Consider the following 17,671-nt stretch of genomic DNA (forward strand, 5'->3'; position numbering starts at 1 on the left):
AAGCAGAACAGGAAGGTAGCGTCTCACTTTTATACCCAGCACACTCTAGGTGCCTGGCACTGCTAGATGCTGGGACTTATCAATGAACAAACTAATATGTTGTTATAAGGCCTGCACGGGGCAGGAGACAGAAATACACAGATAAATGTATAATATAGCGGCAGGGATGCATGCTATGAGAGAAACATAAGAGCTGGGAAAGGGAGAGAGAGAGGTGATTGGGTGCTGTTTTAAAGGAGAGTGATGAGGGAAGTTTTCTCTATGAGGTGACATTCGAACAGAGACCTGAAGGAAATGATGGTATGAGAAGGGCACTCCAAACACAAAGACACTGGTGCTAGAGGACCCCTTAAGGAACATGTTTGACGACCAGGAAGGAGGCAAGTGTGGCTGGTCCCAGTAAGCAAGTGAGAGAGGGTGGTTGGAAGTGAGGTCGGAGAACAAAGAGGTGAGGCTGTGCAGGCCTGGTAGGGATTTGGGGCTTATGCTGACCAAGATGGGAAGCCAGCAGAAGGTTTGGAGCAGAGGGGGCCATAATGTGACCTAGAGTTTATAGGCTGTACTCTAGCTGTTGAATCGAGAAGAGTGGTAGGAGCAAGAGAGGAAGGAGGGATATGAGTTAGGAAGCCATTGCAGTAGATTGAGAAGGCGGAGAATCAGTTAGTTATCCATCATTTACTCTGCAAATGATTATCAAGCACCTTTCATCGGTTGTTAGGCTCTGCTAGAGGCTAGGGATGCAAGGCTGAAGGATGGAATGGTTACCTCCTCCCTGTGAGTCAGGGAGCGCTTCACAGAGGAGACATGGAGCATGAGCTGAGGGGTCTAGGAGAATGAGTGGGAGGTTGCCCTTAAGACAAGTAGAGGGAAGGGTCAGCAGTTTGAAATAACTTGGTACTTTATGATATTTCTGTCCAAAGATGTACTGGTTTTATGCAGGGAAATTTTTTTTTTTTTAATTGATTGGGCGGTAGTCAGATGATGGTAGCTTGTGGAAGGAGAAGTGAGTGGCTCTTACTAGCTGTTGTGTAAACATCTTCAAGTCTGTTCCATCAACACAGCAAAAGACAAGGGAGTCTGGCCACCTCTCCCCTGCCTGTCTGTGTATTCATACAGGTTGTGAAAAGATAAAGATAAAAGCTGTTGACCTAATTGTGTTCTTGTGAAGTGTGCTGGATGCTTCTTCTTTGGAGGGAAGAGTCTTTGTGATAGCCAACCCATCCTGAGTGCCGGCGTCCCCTCTGGAAGCAGAGTCAAAGGTCTACAGTGCCCAGGACTGTAGAAGCACCAGGCTCTGTGAGGTGGAAAACTGGGTACATGGAGCCCAGGCCTTCTCCAGGGCATGTGTAGGGGCCTGCAGCCTCTCTTCTCCGTTCTTCCCAGCCCTCTTCCCAGGTAGTGAGAACATGCAGCGACAGTTCAAGGAATGTGAGGATTTATTAATGATTTATGGTGAAATGCTTGAAAATACCAAGTGCTCTATAAATATTTAATAATAAGAACAGTTGGGTCAAAAACTCCACAAGGAGCTGGAGTGCATTTGTGTCTGAGACAAAGTACTATCATTGATGCTTACTGAGTGTAAGTCACAGGGGCACCCACTGGCTCCTGGGGCTTCTGCCTCAGCCTGTTCAGGGGCTCCTCTGGGCGGGGCATTTGCATGGACATTGGGTGATTCATTGTTCCTTACCCCACTGTTTTAGCATCATCATCTTCATGAGGAATTGGGCCTGTAAGCTAATGGGGAACATAGCTGGGATTCAAATCCAGGCCTCCTGCCTTAACGCTTTCTTCATTACCTGACATTTAACTGAGACCAGGAGAGGGAACTTCACATACAGTACCTTTTTCCCCAAGGGGCAGAGGGCTCCTGAATTTCCACACTGAAGTTTGAGATGTTTCAGAAATGAGCAGAGTGATCCAGGATGTGAGCAGTTCCTGAAGTAATCATCTGCAGTCAGACTTAGCTGTTTAGGGAAAGCATTCTCTTCTATAAACCAGAAGATAACCCCCAGAGAAATAAAACCCATCTCCCGGGGCTCCGTTAACTTCTAGGCTGTGCTTCTCAAACTTAAGTAAGTATAGGTATCTCCTGGGCTTCTTGTTAAACTGCACATGCAGATTCTGCAGGTCTGCAGAGTGGCTTCAGAATCATCATTTCAAATAAGCTTCCAGGTGATGCTGATGGTGCTGGTCCCTGGACTGCAAATTGAGTAGCAAAGTTCTAGAGAACCTGTCACAAGGCTTCCAGAAGCTGATGTCAGACAAAATATGTTCTGGGATGTGGCTTTTGAGAGATCAAGAAAATAAGATGTTTCTTTCTCTTCTTTGTCCCTCCCCTTGACTTACACCTCTCTCCCCTTCCCCTTCCCTCCTCTTTTTGTCCCCCTCCGTGGTGCCAGCTGTTCAGCATGAGGAGTTGGAGTGACATGCGGCAGGAGGTGATGTTTTTGACCAATGTGAACAGCTCCAGCTCCGCTACCCAGATATACCAGGCAGTGTCCCGCATTGTCTGTGGCCATCCCGAGGGTGGGGGCCTGAAGATCAAGTCCCTCAACTGGTATGAGGACAACAACTACAAAGCCCTCTTTGGGGGCAATGGCACTGAGGAAGATGCTGGCACCTTCTATGACAATTCTACAAGTGAGTATTTATGCCGGCCCAAGCCCTGGCCTTATACCCACCTTAGCTCTAGACTCAGCCTTGTGTCACCTCATCCAGGAAGGATGCCCACAGGACCTCATACCTACCCTTATTAAGCTCTGTAGTAGCATTGGATGTTTATGGCCTATCTGCCTGCCAGATTCTGAGCTCCTGGAGAAGAGCCTTTTCTTAATCAGCTGTCTGCAGTCTTTGAATGGTGCCTGCCACATCTCAGGGTTGCACAGGGATGTTCATCAAATGAATGAATGTTTGAAAACCACTCTTCCAAGTTTTCTGGGATGTAGGGGATGGGTCCCAGAGTAATAAAGGGTGAAATGCTGATCTTTAGAAATTATTATTACAATAACCATTGAGGTAAGCTTTATAATAAATACTTAAAAAATAACAGTAGAAGTAATAACAACAAGGAAAATAAAAGCTAACATTTAAGGAACATTTCTTATATACTATACATTCTATTTAAGTTACCTCTTTTAACCCTTATGCTAACCCTGCAGGAAGGTTTTATAACTGCACATTTTATAGGCTCAGAGAGGTTAAGTGACCTGGCCAAAGCCACACCACAGCTAATCAGCAAGAACTAGGATTCAACCTGGATCTGCCTGGCTCCATGCTTTTCCCTGGTAACCCACACTGCCTCTGAAGCAGGACTTCAAACCGGTTCATTCCAGTTTGACCCCTCCTGCTAATTTGCATTTCCACCCCAGACATACTAAATCAGAATCTACATTTTAAAGGAGATCCCCAGGTGATTCTTATGTACCCACCGCCCCCCCCCCCGCAAATATAGATTCTGATTCAGTATATCTGTGGTAGAAATACAAATTCTCAGCAGGGGGTTGAATTAGAATGAACCATTTCAAAGCCCTGCTCTGAAATACCTCTCAGTGGTGGTGTGTGTGTACCGTCAGGCTAGGTCATTCAGTCTGCTGTTTGTTTTGGTTCTTAGCTGCAAGACAGTGTTAAAGAACCTCGTAATTCCATAGCTGCCTCTCACACTTGGGCGGTTTTGTGGGGATGTGTGTCCCGTGCCGAGCGGCATTGAGGAGCCAGTGTTACAGCTTTAGACAATGCTGTCTTTTTCCTTATAAACATGATGCAGGTGAGCCTTTCTCCATTTCCAGCCGCAGGTGTGTCTTTCAGACACTGAGTAAGGCAGCTTTTTGTGAGTTATTGTAACACAAGAACCTTTTATTCTTACCTGGAGTAAAGCACTCCAGACAGTTGTAGGTTGCTTTTATAAACCTGAGGTGGCCTTAGAGGGATTTTTATGAAACGTCATCTCTTCCTCGCCCCAGCTTGCAAGTCAACCCAAGGGAGTTTTCATTTACACAACTGATATAATTGTGAGAAAAATCCTTTTTTTTAAGACAATTCTTTTATGTTTTCAACATATAGAGGAAGCTTACTATCTTAAACAAACAAACCCAAAATAAAATAAAATTCAGGGACCCTTCTGGATAATCAAACCCTATTTGTCTATGATAGCTTTGGGTTTTTCAGTTTGGGGGTTTTTATTACATATAATAAGTATACTTGTGATGAGAAGGAAGAAAATTGCATTTCTGATATTAAAGAGAAAATTTGGGTTTCAGCTGAGAAACTAAAGTCAGAATTCAGCCTTTTTGTTGCCCCTGAAGAGTCCTGGTGGCTTTCAGTGAAAACGGAGTGTGAGGGCTGCCATGAGAGTATGAACTGATAGTTATGAGGGCTTGTGCACAGTAAAAACATTTTATCCGTAGCATCTCAGTCGTGAGTTAGCCATCATCAGGATTTTAAGTGCTGGTTGTTTAGCCAGCGTTGTTCTCTGGGCTTTATAGGTAATGTTTTAGTTAATCCTTCCACATCTTTGCCGAGTAGATGTCATTAACTTCATTTTCATAGATGAGCCAACAGAGGCTCATGCTACACAGCTAGTAAGTGAGATTTGAACTGGGATTTGAACGCAGAACTCTGTATCTGGCCCCAAAACCCTTGTTTGTTCCACCCTTCTGCCTGGCATTCCTATGAGTGTATGACCACCTAAATGTATAAGTATTTGTCTTTCCTTTTCTCCATAGCCCCTTATTGCAATGATTTGATGAAGAATTTGGAGTCTAGTCCTCTTTCCCGCATTATCTGGAAAGCTCTCAAGCCTCTGCTTGTAGGAAAGATCCTGTATACACCTAACACTACGGCCACGAGGCAGGTTATGGCTGAGGTAAGATGCCTGGGCCTAAGACTCCCTCCTCATGATCCTTCCAGATCTAGAAGCAAAAAAGTAAAGGCAGCTTCAGATGGAATATGCTGGGCGTACTCTGGCTTTTCTGGGATAGTCAAAGAGTGAGAACCTTGAGTCTGATCCAGACCAGAGCTGTTTAGAACCAGCTCCCCTGCCTGAGGTATTTGAATCATAGCTGCAGGCAGGCAGTTCTTGGGGCTGGGGCAGCACTGGCAAAGGGCTTCTGTGATGGGCGTCTTCACAGGAAGCAGCCAAACTGCCCATTGTCTCTGCTTCTCCCTCATATCTCTGCTGCCTGTTGCTCCCCACCTGACTCCAGGTGAACAAGACCTTCCAGGAGCTGGCTGTGTTCCACCATCTGGAAGGCATGTGGGAAGAACTCAGCCCCAAGATCTGGACCTTCGTGGAGAGCAGCCAAGAAATGGACCTTGTCCGGGTAAGTGTCCCTCTGATTACTCTGTGCCTGCTGGGTGCTAGATGGGTGAGTTTCCAGCCCTTTCCCAGAAATGACTGATGAGAATTCTAGAAGTTTAACCTGTATAGACATATTGAGCCTGGGACATGACACCAGCCACAGGGCTGCCACCTTGCCAAAGGTCCAGCTTATGGTGAATAGATAACACTGTTTTGTGTACATCAGCAGCAGGGCCTCTAGTGCTCAAGTATCAGTTTCCCAAGGAAATTAGTGAGGGCTGGTGTTTGAAACAAGGCTTTGGTTATTACAAGGTACTGACTCTACTTTCATTCCTGGCTCTAGCCTTTGAGTCATCTGTAGCCTCTTATTCAGCCTTCCTATGTCTCAGTAGGTCTCAGAAAGAAGTGTAGGAACAAAAGCCTGGGGTTACATGTAGTGTGGTCTGAGATACCTGCTCCTAAAGGTAGCATGTGAACATGGAGCAGCCATTACTGCATGGAGGCAGAGGCGTTATCTATGGATAATAGCACCTATGGCAAGCACTGAAATTGTGCCCTTATCCAAACGTCTAACACCCATCCTTTACATAACTTTACCATAATATCAGCTTAAAAAATACAAGTCAAACTTTCGTCAGTCTTCTACTTAACACCTTATTGCACTACATGAAAATTACAGCTGTGCCTTCCTTGCTGTCACTGATGAAAATTGGTCTATGATGTGCTCAAAGTCATTTTTTTCAGTTTCTCTCTTTCTACACTCAGCAGAGCAAGATCACACAGTCTGCCGTGACCCATGGAGGCTCTCAAATACAAAAGTACATATTAGTTTTAACTTGCTGAATGATCTCTCATAGCTGGCAGTGGAAACCACAATGGTTGATAGAAACTACTTGGTGGCATCCCCTTCAAGTGGCGCCCAGGGCATGTGCCATACCTGCCATGCCTTAGACACAACTCTGTGTTGGGGGAATAGCAGTTAGTGTTTCTGTGCCACTTGAAAGGGATAAGTGCTCTAGAGACAATTGGATTCAAGTGGAGGAGTCTGAGCGAGAACAGAATGTCTCCTTTGCCTGAGCCTGACTGCTGTTTAATCACATCATTCCTGCCTTGGGCTGAGTCAGAGAATCATTGGATGATTTCCTGTCTCCATGGTGAGGGAGGCCTCGTCCTTTTGTCTCTACTGCCATTAAGAAGCAGGAGAGGATTTTGCCAGGTTTTTTGTCTTGGCACTTCCTTGATCTGAGGGACAGCTGGGTTTGGGAGCCTGTATCTACGTGGAGGGGACTCTGCTGAAATTTAGGACTGTCCATTGATCCCCTGGGAGACAGGTTACCAAGGAAGAAGGTTCTGGTGATGGAGAGCCGGGATCTGCTTTGTTGTACTAGTCCTGTTACACGTACACAGAATTCTTAAATAGGGGCCTTTTAAAACAAAGGACTTAAGCGAGACAAACATATAGAATCATTTGTATGGGATTACTGAATAATTACTGAATGAAAATAATAATTTGCGACTTTTTTTTTTCAAGTGTGGGCCTCTGTTGAGCTCCAGTCATTCCTTTCATAGGGATTTGCATGATCCAGCCACAGACAGTGTTGTAAACCTAGACCTTGGGCCTCTTCTTCATAGTCCTCCCTTTGGAATCCATGTTTATACTGCTTGGAAGTTTTCTCTTTGTCTGAGTCTCAGAGGATGACAAGGGGCCTTGTTCTATCTGTGGGCAGATAGATGTTTCCCTGCTCTTAGATTGAGCGTTTGCCTTGGACACTCTATCTGCTCATACCTCCTCGCTCTTAGGGGGAAGGCCCTTGTAAAACTGGCATTGGCATTCATTAGGAATCCTGCTGGGAGAACCCAGGATATGGGAGAGGAAGTGTAAGGGCTATGGCCAGAGAGAAAATCATGGCAATTTGGAGGATCATGCGTGTCACACTGGGGACCTTTTTCTTTAAGCAGTGAAGACCCTGAAAGGGTTTTAAGCAAGGGTGATGGAGACACATTACTCTGATATGAAGATGACTTGAAGAGGGAAAAGAGAAGGCAAACACCAGGAGGGAGGCTACCCAAGTGAGTGACAGAGAGGCTGACCCTAGGGGACTGGCCAAGGCATCAGGCAGGAGGTGAAGCCTGGTGACGGGTTGATGTGGAGGGGTGAGAGAAGGAGGCGTCTAGGATGATTCTTGATTTCTGGTTGGGTGGATGGTGGGGATGTCCAGTAGGCCAATGCATAGTAGTGTCATGAGTGTGGGATGGTGGTCAGACTGGAGATACAGATTAGGGTGTGGTTACCCACCTCCAACTGCCTTCTTCTGTCTATTATTAAGGAGTGTTTAACTTCACAAGCTTGGGTTTCTCAGTCCTTGGCACCCCTGCAGCCTGATTTCTGATATATGAGGCAATTCCTGAAGCTTCTGCTTCCTCTGTGGTCACTCTTATCTCTCTGCTGTCTCTGGCTGTGTCTATACTCATTGTGTCACAATTCAGACCTGGAGCACTTCTCCTCTGTCCAGTCACGGAACCCGCTGACACCCATCTGCTGTCTTTTCTGAATGGCTTTTGGCCCCTCATCTCAAGGCCATGCTTTCTCCCTGGCTGCCACCCCAAGGGTGGCCTCAGGTCTCCTGGTCCCATCAAACACTCTAGAATGACCACAGAGATCTCACTGGGCCCATCTCTTGAGTCTTGCTGTCCTCCTTGCCATATTGTTTGAATGCCACACTGGGCAGAATAGGCCTCACCTCAGTTGTCACTTCTCTTCACTCAGCTCTTATCTATTCAACTGCAGTATACAAAGAAAGTAGTGTCAAAATTGCTAACCCAGAGGTACAATTTTTGTATCTATTAATGTTAACAAAAATACATACATATCTTACTGATGACAGTACAAATTGTTGCTCCCTATTGGAAAGCAATTTGGAATGAAAATTTCAAGAACTGTAAAAATGTTCTATGTACCTCTATTCTACGCACCCCCAGGAATGGATCCTACAGAAATAATTTTAAAGAAGTCATTGAATGAGTGAAAATGTTATTGCTATAATTGTTACTGTGAAAAATTAGAAATAGCATAAATGCTCAGCAGTAAAGGAATAGTTAATGAAATTATATATACTCTATAAAATCGTTATGCTGCCATTAAGATAATAAATTCAAAGGCTACATGGAAAAAAAAAAAAAGCTTATGATGTTAGTGAAAATACAACTGATTTAAAGAATAGCAGTTTTCAGACCCTTGGAGATTCCAGTTGGGTAGAGTCAGAGTTTGCGTTTCCTGCTTGAAGCTGTGGCAGGACTTGCAGATGCCTCACCTTTTCCATAAGCTGAGTTTGAAGTTGCCCTGTTTTTCTGTCCCAGTCCTTCTGGATCTGTTAGTTGAGCACCAGACAGATGTATCCTTCTCTTCCCCATTGGCCCATTATTGAACCAAATGGCTAGGAAACAAGAAATGACAGACAGGCCTTCTTCATGTCATGACTCAGGTGTCCTACAGTTGGGAGAGATTATATTTTACTTGGTTTAGCAGCAGCATTATTTTCCTCCACTAGATGGTAAAAGTGGGTTTGTCTTAATTCAGTCCAGAAATAGCGTCGTCAGAGTGGGTCTCAAAAGAAGAAGGCAACGTAATGTGTTAGGGAAGTGCACTAGAATCAGAGGACCTATGCTTCAAACCCTGGCTTTATTACTTATTAGCTGTGTGACCTTATGTTAGGGACTTAACTTCTCTGAACCTCAGTTTTCCCATCTGTTAAATGGGAAATGTTAAAAGTGTCTTCCTTATGGAGTTGTGTGAGGAGTGAGATGAAGCATGTAAATCACTCAACACCATAACTGTGCTGAGTAAATATTATTACTGGTTTTGTTACTGTTGTTAATACCATTATACTCAGTTGTTTGGTATAATGGATTCAGACTGCTCTGACTTTGAGTCTCCAATCCACAACTGTAGGCATTTTGACCGAGCCTTGGTAAAATATCCTATTCTGTTTTCAGTCTCAGTCATGTCACCCGTAAAATGGGGAGACTGCTATCTACCTCACTGTTTTCTGTGAAAATCAAAGAGACAATATATGTAAAAAAAAGGTTTTATAAATTATGAAGTCCTCACCAAGATTTAGCTGATGTTAACTACTTGTACTTTCTCACTGGAACGGCAGACATTGTTGGACAGCAGAGGCAGTGACCACTTTTGGGAAGAGCGGTTGGATGGCTCAGGCTGGACACCCCAGGACGTTGCGGCATTTCTGGCCAAGCACCCAGAGGATGTCCAGGCCATTACTGGCTCTGTGTATACCTGGAGAGAAGCTTTCAATGAGACGAACCAGGCAATAAAGACCATATCTCGCTTCATGGACGTGAGCATCTGTTTTGTGGATCATTTAGAAAAGATATATGGCTTTTCTCTCTAAGATATTGCAATAAACTTCAGGCAGGAGGAAAGTTTAGAAATGATTTGTAGTCTTATTTACAGTTGTACCTGTCAAACCTAACACAGGGCTTGGTGTACAAAAGGCACTCAATAAATATTAGTTAAATGATTGAATGAGTAAATAAAAGAAACCTAACTGTGGCATTATTCTGTCTTGACTCAAGGGTGTTTCTATCCATCATCTTCTAGATTTTCAGGATGGCCTAAAAGTGCTTGTTATGTTTTGATGGCCCGATGTCTAATGGCTCCAAAGCATTCTCTTAAAAAGGCATTATTTATGAAGCTTACCCAACAGAAATGCAGGACAGATTTTATTTTTAAAATTTAGTTCTAAATAATTGTTATGTCACTTAATAGGAATTTTTTTTGCCTGTTTGCTTAGTTTCTGTAACTCAAAATTGCTAAGAAAATGAGAAATGAAAATCATTGTTTCAATCTCTTCCCCTCCAAAAACATACCAATACAAGTTACTTTATCTCTAAATATTTCGAGCATTTTCCTTAAATTGCAGTTAGAAAACAGAATGACCCATTTTCAGTTGAAGATTGGAAGACTGTGTTAGAGAGGATTAAAGAGTGAGGAGAAAAAAATTACACAGTTAGCATTCTTAGAGTTGGGTCTGCCTTGGTGGCTGCTTATTTTCCTGACCCCTGGAGTTCTCATGAAGGCTGTTCTTCCATCAGTGTGTCAACCTTAACAAACTGGAACCAATAGCAACAGAAGTCCAGCTCATCAACAAGTCCATGGAGCTTCTGGATGAGAGGAAGTTCTGGGCTGGTATTGTGTTCACTGGAATTAATCCCAACAGTGATGAGCTTCCCTATCATGTCAAGTACAAGATTCGAATGGACATTGACAATGTGGAGAGGACAAATAAAATCAAGGATGGGTAAGTTGAACCCTTTGACTCCAGCTCAGTCGTGGCAATGTCAAGAGCAGCTATGATGACTAAAAAGAGGTACTTTATTTTAACTCATAATTTGGTAGAAAAGTCAACAAAAAATAACTCAAATTGGTGGCATTGTTATGGTGAAACCAGCATACACATTGATGGAAGCTGTTATTTCAGAGGTCATAAAATATCAATATTTTTTGACTCAGCATTTCCAATGAAGGGAATAAATCCCAAGGAATTAAGTCAACAGGGAAACAAAAAGACTTCAGGTTTCCCTTACTGGCTTTCTCCATTTTTACAAAAAGGAGCAAACAACCAATAAAAAAGGAATGGTTAAGCCATTTTTGGTATGTTCCCCTGAAGCATTTTTAGGCAGTGAATGGGAAGAATAATCCAGCAGATAATATGTTCATTTTGATTACATGTGTTTAAAAATGTGTGCATGTCAACTGAGACCAGAAAGCAAGATACAAAAATAACAATAATTGTTCTGTAAGGGCTGGTGGGATTGTGGATGATTTATTATTATTTTATTGTATGGTTCTAAGAAACATGATTTGGTTTTAGGTACTGGGACCCGGGTCCTCGGGCTGACCCCTTTGATGATATGCGGTACATCTGGGGTGGCTTCACCTACTTGCAGGACGTGGTGGAGCAGGCCATCATCAGGGTGCTGACGGGCACTGAGAATAAAACCGGTGTCTACATACAGCAGATGCCCTACCCATGTTATGTTGATGACATGTAAGTTGCCCGTAAGCCACCATCTTTAACCAGTTAACACTGTTCCCAGGTGGAATGAAAAAAAAAGTGCCAAGGGAGTAGGCAAGAATGCTTTGATTTTTTTTCTTTTTTATATGTGTGATGCTGGTCAAAAAATGGTTTTTGAAGTTCTGTGAACATTTCAGCAAATGAATTACCAGATGTAGACAGTCAACGGTTCGGCCACATCACAGGCAGACTCACGTACACACCCTTGTAATCCTTCCTCTTTTTTCTTTCACGGTTACCACTGCTTTTATTTTTTATGCTCTACTTTTTTCATCAAAATTTGCCCAATTTTAATGTTTAAAATGTTCCGTGACAGATACAAGCAGGGGCATACACGTGCATACACACAGACACAGAAACAACTGTCTAGACTAGTAAAGCTGGTTTAGTGTCATTTCGTCTGCCTCCTCTCTACATGTCATGAACCAAATTTTGAAACAATCCAAATGAAATGGAACAAAGCGTCTTTATCTTACACTTTTTAGATAATCTTTTAGTGCTTATTCACTAAGCTGCCAGGTGCTCATTGTGGGAATGGTGCCGTTGAATCTAATGACTTCTTGTAAGAGAAAATGGGCAGAGGTGTAGCTATTTCAGGCGTCTGAAATATTTACACACTCCTATTCTCTGCTGCCGTGTGTGTGTGTGTGTGTGTGTGTGTGTGTGTGTAGAAGGGCAGGGCTTCTCTTTTGCATTTGTTTGGTGCTTTGCATTCAGCAACCTACTTCCTTGCATAATCACCTCTAGCTCCAAATAGCTAGAAGTTACCGTTTTTCACCTTCAGAAAGATTAACCAGAATTTTCCAAAGACAGGCTTTTCCAGAGGCCCCTAAGCCAAGGGTTACTCTAAAAAGCTTATCTAAAGATGGGAATTAAGAGGCTTAACGTATTGTCACGTAGCCTGTAAGTGGTTAAGCTAGGACTTGAACCTCAAATCTCAAGGTCCAAATCCTGCGTCCTTTTACTTCACAGCACTGCAGGTCCTATTCTAGTTTGGAATCTGAAATATTGGTGATGAGAGCTGCCTGAAGTGTGTTCCTGCACTATCTGTCATAAGACTTATGCTAAGCAAGTCAATAGTGAGATGACCTTGGATATGTTGAACTTTCATGAGAGAATGAGTTTTTTTTTTTAGTACTCCAGAACAACCCAGATTTAGCTTCATGACATCCCCCAAAGAAATTTTACTCGGCAGTTAGTCTAGTTTTTATCACTATGTTGTAGTACATCTCATGAAGCATTCTGTAACTTACACATTTCAGAGATCAGAGGGCCTGTCCTTCTTGGGTGCAAATATGATGTTTGCTTTTCTTTGTTTTTAATTTTAATTATTAAAATTGATTTATCGTGATAAAAATATATATGACGCAACCTTTGCCAGTTCAGTGGGGTTTTTTTACACGTACGGTTCAGTGACATTGATTACATTCCTTGTGTTGTGTAGCTCTCATGTGGTGTTCTCACTGGTATGCAGGCTGTAAAGCACTGGCCCCTGAGTCTGGCTTATGCTTCTCTTTAATTCTCCCCCCACCCTTTCCTGGAACCTCCAGCTTCCTGCGGGTGATGAGCCGGTCCATGCCCCTCTTCATGACGCTGGCCTGGATATACTCTGTGGCTGTGATCATCAAGGGCATTGTGTACGAGAAGGAGGCGCGGCTGAAGGAGACCATGCGGATCATGGGCCTGGACAATGGCATCCTCTGGTTTAGCTGGTTCATCAGCAGCCTTATCCCTCTGCTTGTGAGCGCCAGCCTACTGGTGGTCATCCTGAAGGTAAGGCTGCTTTGCTCCCTCCTCCCTGCCAGGGAACTCCTCAACAGCCCAGTGTGGGCTAAGTGAGAAGAAGATAAGACTCTTTGAGAGGATGGGGCCATAAGTGTTATCTACTATAATTCCCTCATTTTATAGCTAGGGAAAGTCAGGCCAGAAAGGGGCAGTGACTTGCCCAGAGTTACGCCAGCTGGTTCACAGGTAAGCAGGATTAGAACCCAGTACTCTTGCTTCCCATGTAAGTGCACTCTTTACACCATGCTGTCTGCTTGTCAGTGGTTCATGGTGGTACCTGAGAGCTATTCACTTCCTGAGAAGCGTTGGGTGGCTATCCTTCCTGAAAAGTGTTAAGAACTATAACTGGAGGATATATACTTTGTAAGTTATGTTCTCTGGAAGCAGAGGCTGAGACTGAATTTGGTATGTGGGTAGTTGCTAGGAATCAACACCCATGGAAAGAGGAAGGGGAAGCAGGTTTGGGCAGAAGGAGAGGTTGAACTGCAGTGCAGAGCCAACCAATTGGGGGCACTCCGGAATGTGTGTATCTTGTTAGAACTATCCCTCACTGAGCTGAAATGGCTGGGCCTTTATGCTGCCCCCACCAGGTTCCCCTCAGACACTCCCTACCCACCCTCCTTAATCAATCACTGGATGTGGGCTGCCCTGGGTAGGGTGTGCCCCAGAGCTAGGTGCCTCTCTGTAGCTGTGACAAACCCAGAGGAGCTGACACCTGGGCAGTAAGTCCTTACTTGAAGGGGAATCTGGGCAGTGCATATCTGCATCCACTTCATATTTTAATATCCTTATATGCAAATTTTATTTCTCCACAATCATCTTATTTAAAGATGTATCATATAAAAATAAATGTTTTTAAAGAGTAGGACGTATAAAGGAATAGGAACTAACATTGGATTTAATACTATCACATTGTTATGAGTGAGCACTTACTAATTGCTGAGTACTGTTTAAAGCACCTCACATACAAGGTCATTAGGCTAAGGAAGGTTAAAGACTTCACTGAGGTCACACAGGCAACAAGGGGTAGAGCCAGAATTTGAATGCAGGTCTTGTTAAAATCAAATCAGCTTCATGCTCTGATATCTAGCTTTAAGGGGCCAAGCATTTTGATGGGGTAGTCCTGTGGCTGGTATATGAGAGAACTGCTTTGGGACAACTATATCTTGACAGGTCCTGCTGAAATATACCCCACTATTAGATCGATGGCACTAGTTTTTTTTTTTTTTTTTATTAGAGATATGCCACCAGGAAACCCTGGCGGCATAGTGGTTAAGTGCTGCGGCTGCTAACCAAGAGGTTGGCAGTTCAAATCTGCCAGGCGCTCCTTGGAAACTCTATGGGGCAGTTCTACTCTGTCCTCTAGGGTTGCTATGAGTCGGAATCGACTCGACGGCAGTGGGTTTTTGTGTACTAGAGATAAGGAGCCCAGGTGGGGCAGTGGTTAAGAGCTCGGCTGCTAATCAAAAGGGTCAGCAGTTCCAATCTACCAGCCACTCCTTGGGAACCCTATGGGGCAGTTCTCCTCTGTCCTGTTGGATTGCTATGAGTTAGAATTGACTCGATGGCAGTGGGCTTGGTTTTGGTTTAACAGAGACAAACTCAAAAAGGTGTGTCTGCAAAAGTAATGCAGAAATCATGGCAGATTACCAAGGGGGAAATTAAGATTGCTTGGCCATTGTACTTGGCTTTTGGAGGGAGAAGTCACAGGGGACACCATCTCCAACAACCCTCTCTTGGTGGCAAGAGTCATAGTCCTTGTAAGAGGAGAAACAGGTAATATGACTTGTCGGAGAAACAAAGAACAAAATTGTCCATTGGAATGGAATAGAAGATCCTATTCCTAACTCCACCATTATTTTGCTGTGTGGTTTTGGGCAAATCTTCTCTTTTTTCTGGGTCTCAGTTTCCTCATAAAGAATAGCATTGCTTCTCTACATTATCTTTAAGATGAGTGTGAAAAAGCCCTGATTTTTTCCCCATTGATCGTGGAGGGGCATGCCTGCGCTTGTTAAGACAGCCCATTTTAACGGGTCTCTTCCTTTCCAGTTAGGAAACTTGCTGCCCTATAGCGACCCCAGTGTGGTGTTTGTATTCCTCTCTGTGTTTGCCGTGGTGACCATCCTGCAGTGCTTCCTGATAAGCACGTTCTTCTCCAGAGCCAACCTGGCGGCAGCCTGTGGGGGCATCATCTACTTCATCCTGTACCTGCCCTACGTCCTGTGTGTGGCATGGCAGGACTACGTGGGCTTCACCCTCAAGGTCTTTGCAGTGAGTAACTCTGGCCCATGCACAGTAGCACCCCAGGTGTTTGACCTCCCTCTGTAGTCCATGAATAGAAGCAGCAAAGTTGAGAACAGAAGGGGAGAGAGTCTCTTTTCAATGGGACTTGAACTTCAGTTCTGGATTCTAAGTGCTTTCAAGGCAAGGGTGAACTCTTATTAAATTATTTATCTCTAGTGCTCTCAGTGGATGCTGCTTGAATTGAAGGGAATTTTTCAGAGAGCCACAATGCACAATGAACCTGGCTGTGGATAAATGGCATTGGGGAACTGTAAAAGAGCTATTTTAGGTTATAGATGACATTTCCACCCTTTATCTCTCAGCTCTATTGGCCGTGTTAGTATGCCACAAAGTCACGGCCACAGATAGAACTGAAAACTCTTGAGGTCAGGGATGGCTCCTTCCCTTCCTTGTGACCAATATGTTATTTCATTTGATTAAAATTTTCTGAACTGAACAAGACTGAGAAGCAGATGCCCCAGATCTCAACAAGTCCCTGACTTGGACAATTCCTTTCCTTGTACAGAGGAGGAGAGTCCCATGAGGGTGTGTTAAGTCCTCATAAGAGTGAGTTTACAGCTGTCACTGTGCCACTTGGAAGGAAAGCTGAGAGTCACTCAATGCTAGGAGCTCTGGGTGCCCCAGTGTGGGCCCCTTCAACACCAGGAGTCCTAGACAGGCTCCTCTGACCCTAAACTGTCTCCACTTGAGCAGGGAGCCTGAGAGGACCTTGACAGATGTCAGTGTATATGTGTGTGTGTGTAGGGGGAAGGATTGCTGAGCCTTTGGGACATCTTTGGAAGCATAAAGTTCTGAAAGTATTGCATTCCGTCATAGATGCATTTCTGAAATGTGTGCATAATAAAAAGGTTATAAATAGAATTATATGCTGCAAGGGAGCCCACTCCCCTAAAGAAACCTTGTAGGTAAATACTTCCACATCCTGTAATTGATCCCTTTTGTAAATTCTAATTTCTCTAGGTGGAGTTTGCATTAGAAGTGATAGAAAAATGAGAGGGACAAGAAGATGGTTAAGTGACTTTTGCCTCTTTCTCACAGAGCCTACTGTCTCCTGTGGCTTTTGGGTTTGGCTGTGAGTACTTCGCCCTTTTCGAGGAGCAGGGCACTGGCGTGCAGTGGGACAACCTGTTCGAGAGCCCTGTGGAGGGAGATGGCTTCAACCTCACTACCTCAGTCTCCATAATGCTGTTTGACACTTTCCTCTATGGGGTGATGACGTGGTACATTGAGGCTGTCTTTCCAGGTACTGTGAAATTTTCACACTGCCGCAGACATCTGAAAGGGAAATAATGACTTCTAGCTCCAATACTTTCCTCCCGTTATGCTGGAGTTTGTGTAGGGCCTGGGGCTTCCTGGGAAGTGGCCAGGGCTTTATACCCAGGGCAAACAAATAGACCAGGGAGGAGAGACACTGCTACTACTAACACAGCAATCATTTCTTGAGTACAGTGTGCAGGCATTGTGCAAAGTGTTTTATATACTTTAGTAAATATAATCCTAAGAATATTCTAGGTAGGTTCTGTTATAACCGGGTCTAAGATGAATCTGTCATGGATAAATATCATATCAGATCAAAGCTTGGAAAAGTGAGGTTTGACTATGTGGTTCACCTTCTGATTTTCCTCTAAGGAGGTGTATGTGAAAGATTACCCCTAACTCAACTTCCTGCATTGGATATGCCATTTTGCACTGTGCAGACCTGGATTCAAATCCTTCGCTTACTGGCTGAGTGACCTTGGCAGGTTACTTATCCTTTAGTTTCGTCATCTCTAAAATGAGCACAATACCTGCCTTGTGGGGTGTTTGGAGGATTAAGTGAGGTCCAGAATATACCTGGGACACACTTGGTCTCAGCAAATGTTAGCCCCTTCTCCCCAGACCTCCCTATCAGTCTGTTCCTTTCTCTGAAGGACTCTGGGCATGTCAAGAAGGAGTGGGCATGGCTGGGATACCTCAGGAATGCTGGGGTGGTGCAGAGCTCAGCTCACATCTTTGCTTTGCTTTCAGGCCAGTATGGAATTCCCAAGCCCTGGTATTTTCCTTGTACTAAGTCCTATTGGTTTGGTGAGGAAAGTAATGAGAAGAGCCATCCCTGTTCCAGCCAGAAGGGAGTATCAGAAAGTAAGTGCTGCTGGTCTACCCACCCTTAACTCTAGCGCTACCACCCCTACTGACTGTCAGGGGCAAG

The 17,671-nt window shown here is 44.1% G+C and overlaps 1 protein-coding gene across 3 annotated transcripts in view; it reads left to right on the plus strand.

Annotated features, from left to right (window-relative positions):
- ABCA1 (ATP binding cassette subfamily A member 1) overlaps window positions 1-17,671 on the plus strand; it is a 140,234-nt gene that overhangs the window by 77,919 nt on the left and 44,644 nt on the right. For all 3 annotated transcript variants that reach the window (XM_023545081.2, XM_003407821.4, XM_064291643.1), the window contains exons 9-18: window positions 2,403-2,643; window positions 4,725-4,864; window positions 5,205-5,321; window positions 9,457-9,654; window positions 10,412-10,617; window positions 11,191-11,367; window positions 12,945-13,167; window positions 15,229-15,450; window positions 16,522-16,726; window positions 17,491-17,604. In XM_023545081.2, the coding sequence (XP_023400849.1) occupies window positions 2,403-2,643; window positions 4,725-4,864; window positions 5,205-5,321; window positions 9,457-9,654; window positions 10,412-10,617; window positions 11,191-11,367; window positions 12,945-13,167; window positions 15,229-15,450; window positions 16,522-16,726; window positions 17,491-17,604 (1,843 nt within the window). The remainder of the gene's footprint in view (window positions 1-2,402; window positions 2,644-4,724; window positions 4,865-5,204; window positions 5,322-9,456; window positions 9,655-10,411; window positions 10,618-11,190; window positions 11,368-12,944; window positions 13,168-15,228; window positions 15,451-16,521; window positions 16,727-17,490; window positions 17,605-17,671) is intronic.

This window comes from Loxodonta africana, chromosome 9, assembly GCF_030014295.1.
Source record: "Loxodonta africana isolate mLoxAfr1 chromosome 9, mLoxAfr1.hap2, whole genome shotgun sequence".
NCBI classification, from domain to species: Eukaryota; Metazoa; Chordata; class Mammalia; order Proboscidea; family Elephantidae; genus Loxodonta; species Loxodonta africana.